This window comes from Carya illinoinensis, chromosome 10, assembly GCF_018687715.1.
Source record: "Carya illinoinensis cultivar Pawnee chromosome 10, C.illinoinensisPawnee_v1, whole genome shotgun sequence".
Lineage (NCBI taxonomy): Eukaryota > Viridiplantae > Streptophyta > Magnoliopsida > Fagales > Juglandaceae > Carya > Carya illinoinensis.
The window spans coordinates 17,537,047-17,542,438 of record NC_056761.1 but is presented as its reverse complement, the minus strand read 5'-3'; the positions used below and the strand labels follow the sequence as shown (position 1 = coordinate 17,542,438).

Genomic DNA, 5,392 nt, shown 5'->3' with positions numbered 1-5,392 from the left:
ATCATCTAAATAATTAAATCTACATATTCCAATCAATTTAAACTTTTGATAAGTGGTGATTTCAAACCAGCTAACATAAAAGATATTTTATGTTTTTGAATTTCTCTTACAATTGATGTGGTTTCATTGTATGCTGTGTAGCACATACTAACTATAAGTAGCAAAACTCATTATGATAAGCAACAAAAATAGAGCAGAAGGAAAAGAAAGAGGGCGAGAGTAGCAACGATATATAACCAGATAAACTCAAGCTGTATGTCATAATGGGAGGAGGGTGGAAAGACATATGCCAAGCAATAAGGAAAAGCCCAGTACTGCATTTTAATAATAAACCAACTCGTGCAAATTATACTTCAAACCCATTATCACAAATGAAGAAGAAATTATGCCAAAATCGTGGCTGTCATCATCGATCGACCTGCTTTAGATTTGCATATAGTTCAGTTCAAGTATGGTTACTGAGCTCTAATAGGGCATTTGCCTACCTTTGATTGCTTCTTTTGCATTTTTCATTTTGGTCAAAAACATCCAAGTACAGAAGATTCAAAATATGACTTCTCTGTCCATTTGGGTCCAAAGTTTAAGAAAGAAAAGCAGGGCTAGCTCTGTCATTTGGATTCAAAAGCAACGGAGTTCTGAATATTGGTATGATCAAATGGTCTGCTGTAATATATTCATCTTTAAGCAAACATTGCTTTTGCTTTTTCTTTCTATAAAGTGAAAGATAAAACCAGGATAGACTCTCTGATAGAGGAAGAGGGCCTTGGATGCTGCTAATATAGCACTTTGCTTTGCAATACATTTGCTCGCCTTCCATAGCTTGTCTTCATTGGCTCTCTCTCTCTCTCTCTCTCTTAGCTCTGCTGAACATATAGCTCTATGAACTGTGGTATTGCTTTACTTCAATCAGATAAAAATTATTGGTTTCTCTAGAACCCACCTCCTGTATACCAGAGAGCTTCCCATGGCTGCTTCTGATATGAGGTCCATCTCCTTCTTTTTTATAATTCTTGTGTTTCTAACAACTTCTCTTCCTGTCTCGGCACATTATCCATCTCTTAAAAGGCAAGCTTCAATCCTGGTTTCTCTCAAACAAGCTTTCGAGTCGTTCGATCCTTCTCTAAGTAGCTGGAATGTATCGAACTACTTGTCCCTTTGTTCTTGGACTGGTGTCCTTTGTGACAGAACGAACAGATTAGTTGTTTCACTAGACATATCAAATTTCAACATCTCTGGTTCTCTCTCCCCTGTAATCACAGAACTTGTTAGCCTTGTTAATCTTTCAGTCGCTGCAAACAGTTTTTCCGGCTCTTTTCCGCCAGATGTTCACAAGCTAGGAAGACTTCAGGTCCTCAACATGTCCACCAACATGTTCAGTGGAGATTTGAACTGGGAGTTCTCTCAGTTGAAAGAGCTTGTTGTGCTAGACGCTTATGATAACACTTTCAATGGCTCCCTTCCTTTGGGTGTCACTCAACTTCCCAAGCTGCAACGCTTGGACTTTGGCGGGAATTTCTTCACTGGGAAAATACCTCCAAGCTATGGAGATATGAAGCAGCTCAATTATCTTTCACTTGCAGGAAATTCATTGGGCGGGTTCATACCAAGGGAACTTGGTAATCTTACTAATCTCCAGCAGCTTCTTTTGGGTTATTACAACGAATTTGATGGTGGAATCCCATCAGAGTTGGGTAAGCTGATCAATCTGTTTCATCTAGACCTTGCAAGTTGTGGCCTGGAGGGTCCAATTCCTCCAGAGTTGGGCAATCTGATAAACTTAGACACAATATTCTTGCAAATAAATCAACTCAATGGTTGGATCCCTCCTCAACTCGGGAATCTGAGTAGTCTGAAAACTCTTGATCTTTCGAATAATGCACTAACTGGAGCTATCCCGGTGGAGTTCTCAGGCCTCCATGAGCTTACACTCTTGAACTTATTCATCAACAAATTTCATGGTGAGATCCCCCGTGCCATTGCAGAGCTACCCAAGTTAGAAGTCCTAAAAATGTGGCAGAATAACTTCACCGGAGCCATTCCTTCCAAGCTTGGTCAGAACGGTAGACTAATTGAGCTTGATTTGTCAAGTAATAAGCTCACTGGATTGGTCCCTAAATCTCTATGCTTGGGAAGGAAGTTGAAGATCTTGATTTTACTACACAATTTTCTGTTTGGCCCTCTGCCTGATGATCTTGGCCAATGTTACACTCTCCAAAGAGTTCGAATTGGTCATAATTATTTGACTGGCTTAATACCAAATGGATTTCTTCACTTGCCTGAGCTATCACTCATGGAATTGTACAATAATTATCTTAGTGGGCCACTTCCGCAGGACACAAGCAAGGTAACCTCGAAACTCGTCCAGCTAAATCTTTCAAATAATCGCTTATCTGGGACTCTTCCTACTTCTATTGGAAACTTCCCCAGATTGCAGATTCTTCTACTAGATGGAAACCGATTCACAGGAGAAATTCCATTCGACATGGGTCAGTTGAAAAATATCCTAACTTTGGATCTGAGTAGAAACAACTTTTCAGGCAGAATCCCTCCTGAGATTGGTAATTGCCTCTTGCTGACTTCCTTGGATTTGAGTCAAAACCAGTTTACAGGCCCAATCCCTGTTCAAATTTCACAAATTCATATATTAAATTATCTCAATGTATCATGGAACCACCTTAGCCAGAGCCTCCCTAAGGAAATTGGGTCGATGAAGAGCTTAACATCAGCGGATTTCTCCCACAATAACTTCTCTGGTCCAATACCAGAAACAGGACAATATTCAGTATTCAACTCAACATCCTTTGCTGGTAACCCTCAGCTCTGTGGTCCTTACTTGAGCCCCTGCAGCTATTTATCAAGCTCACCATTAGAATCCCACAACCATAGTGGCAGCAGGCCTCAAGTCCCTGCAAAATTTAAGCTTATTTTTGCTTTGGGACTCCTGCTATGCTCGTTGGTATTTGCTGTTCTAGCAATCATGAAAACCAGAAAGATGAGGAGGAATTCAAATTCCTGGAAGCTCACGGCGTTCCAGAAGCTAGAATTTGGAAGTCAAGACATTCTGGAATGCATAAAGGAAAACAATATTATAGGAAGAGGTGGAGCTGGGATTGTGTACGGAGGAACCATGCCAAATGGGGAGGAAGTAGCCGTGAAGAAGCTGTTGGGAATAAGCAAAGGTTCTTCTCATGACAATGGCCTCTCTGCAGAAATACGTACACTGGGGAAAATCCGTCACAGGAATATTGTGCGATTGCTGGCCTTTTGTTCAAATAAAGAGACCAACTTGCTTGTATACGAATACATGCCAAATGGAAGTCTAGGCGAAGTTCTGCATGGGAAGAGTGGTGGTCATCTGAAGTGGGAGTCTAGGCTTAAAATAGCCATTGAAGCCGCAAAAGGATTGTGTTATTTACATCATGATTGTTCGCCTCTGATAATCCATCGGGATGTCAAATCCAACAACATTTTACTTAACTCAGATTGCGAAGCTCATGTGGCAGATTTTGGACTCGCCAAGTTTTTGCAAGACACTGGAACATCAGAGTGCATGTCTGCGATTGCAGGCTCTTATGGCTATATAGCTCCAGGTATGTTTATTCTTTTATTTTCTTTTCCTTTGCATGGATGCATCAGTTTGTGGCATAACCCAAAGCTTTAGCTTCATCTTATCAGAAGACCTAATCATTGAGCAGTAAAATAAAGAAAACACCAAAAAAAAAAAAAAAAAAAAAATAGTCTCTGACTATAATCTTTGACTTGGCGAAATGGATCCGTCACCCGGGATCCCGGGAAAGAGGTTGCATTTATGCTTTCGGAACCTTATTCATTTTCTTCAATTTTGGGTTCAAAATAGCAAATTGATAAAGGGATATACACTTCTTCCCACTCTCCATAAAATATAGCTAGAATATACTTTTCTTGGGACTAAAGCAGAAAGCAGAGTTCTGTGCATTCCGATAAGGGTAAAAAGCCTCCACTAACACAAAGGAAAATTCTCCTTTTGCCTTTTCTTTTCTTGCAGCCACACTAACGGGCTATGAGCTTTGCATGCCTTGAAAGTTGAAACCATTAGCCCATGTTCGTTCAGACCAATTACGATCGACCTTTTCAACCAGAACCCAAAACTAAGACCATAACAGCATGCACATATTCAAAGAATTCCCCCTTAAAGAATCTAGATTGGGATCTAAGCTTTGCTTTCCCTAAACCCCAGAAAGAGCAATATCTCTTTAGAATACATGTACAAACCACAAAATACCCTTCTTTTTCACATTAGAGTCAGTAACTTTACCTGGGGAGATGAGCTGATACTGATTCTCTCTCTGTAAAAAGAAGAGTGTGATGAGTCATAAAATCCCACTCAAACTCCACAACATTGGAGTTTGAACAGATCCATTTACCCTTCTTTAAAGTATACTATTGCATGGTGAAAAAGGCTGCATTTTTTTCTTTATTCCTTTTCTAATCTTATGATATTCTGCGATTCAGCTATATATAAACCTTTTTCTTTATTCATTTTTTTTTATCTTTCTGTGCTTCCTGTGACAGAATACGCGTACACATTGAAAGTTGATGAGAAAAGTGATGTCTACAGCTTCGGGGTGGTACTCCTAGAACTCGTGACGGGAAGGAAACCAGTCGGTAATTTTGGTGAAGAAGGGTTAGACATTGTTCAGTGGGCCAAGATGCAGACTAACTCACGCAAAGAAAGAGTGGAGAAAATTCTGGACGAACGGCTGGGGGGTGACATTCCACTAGATGAAGCAATGCAGGTGTTCTTCGTCGCAATGTTATGTGTTCAAGAGCACAGCGTGGAGCGCCCCACCATGAGAGAAGTTGTTCAGATGCTTGCAGAAGCTCAACAACCTAATACGTTTCGAATGCAATGACATCCCAATCATGCAAGATCTTCGAAGTATTAAAACTAAAACATAACAGCAGCAGATCGACAAGCAGTTTCAGTACACATATAACATGAGTGGAAATGCTTTTTTTTTTTTTTTTTGGGATTTTACGTTTGCATAGGATTATGCTTTATATTAATTGTTGGTTCATGTAGTTAGAGTTGATCGGCGGGGTGTTGTGGTCATTTAAGTTCTCCAAGTAAACATGAACAGTAAGGGGACTGCAAAAAGTGATGGTATATATGGTTGGCTGAATTATTGTGTCATCATTTAGATGGTGTTCAGTGATTGATGTGAGATTGCTTTTTGGAATATAGGTGCTGTAACTTAGTATTTGAAGGATTCTAAGCGCATGAGACAAAGGTGGGCAAGACAGTACTGTTTCTGTGTTTTAGAGCACTAACATCTGAGAAAGTAATTAAGGGTATTTTTGTATTCTGATCTGGAGAAATATGTTTTTATAATTGCATGGAATTGGGGTGTTT

General features: G+C 39.9%; 1 protein-coding gene across 1 annotated transcript; it reads left to right on the top strand.

The window, feature by feature from the left end:
* Nucleotides 1–718: 718 nt before the first annotated feature.
* Nucleotides 719–5,176, top strand: LOC122279444 (leucine-rich repeat receptor-like serine/threonine-protein kinase BAM3). The gene is made up of 2 exons (XM_043090123.1): nt 719–3,590; nt 4,552–5,176. The coding sequence occupies exons 1-2, from the start codon at nt 965–967 to the stop codon at nt 4,890–4,892; spliced, it is 2,967 nt and encodes a 988-aa protein (XP_042946057.1). The 5' UTR covers nt 719–964; the 3' UTR covers nt 4,893–5,176.
* The last annotated feature ends 216 nt before the right edge of the window (nt 5,177–5,392 follow it).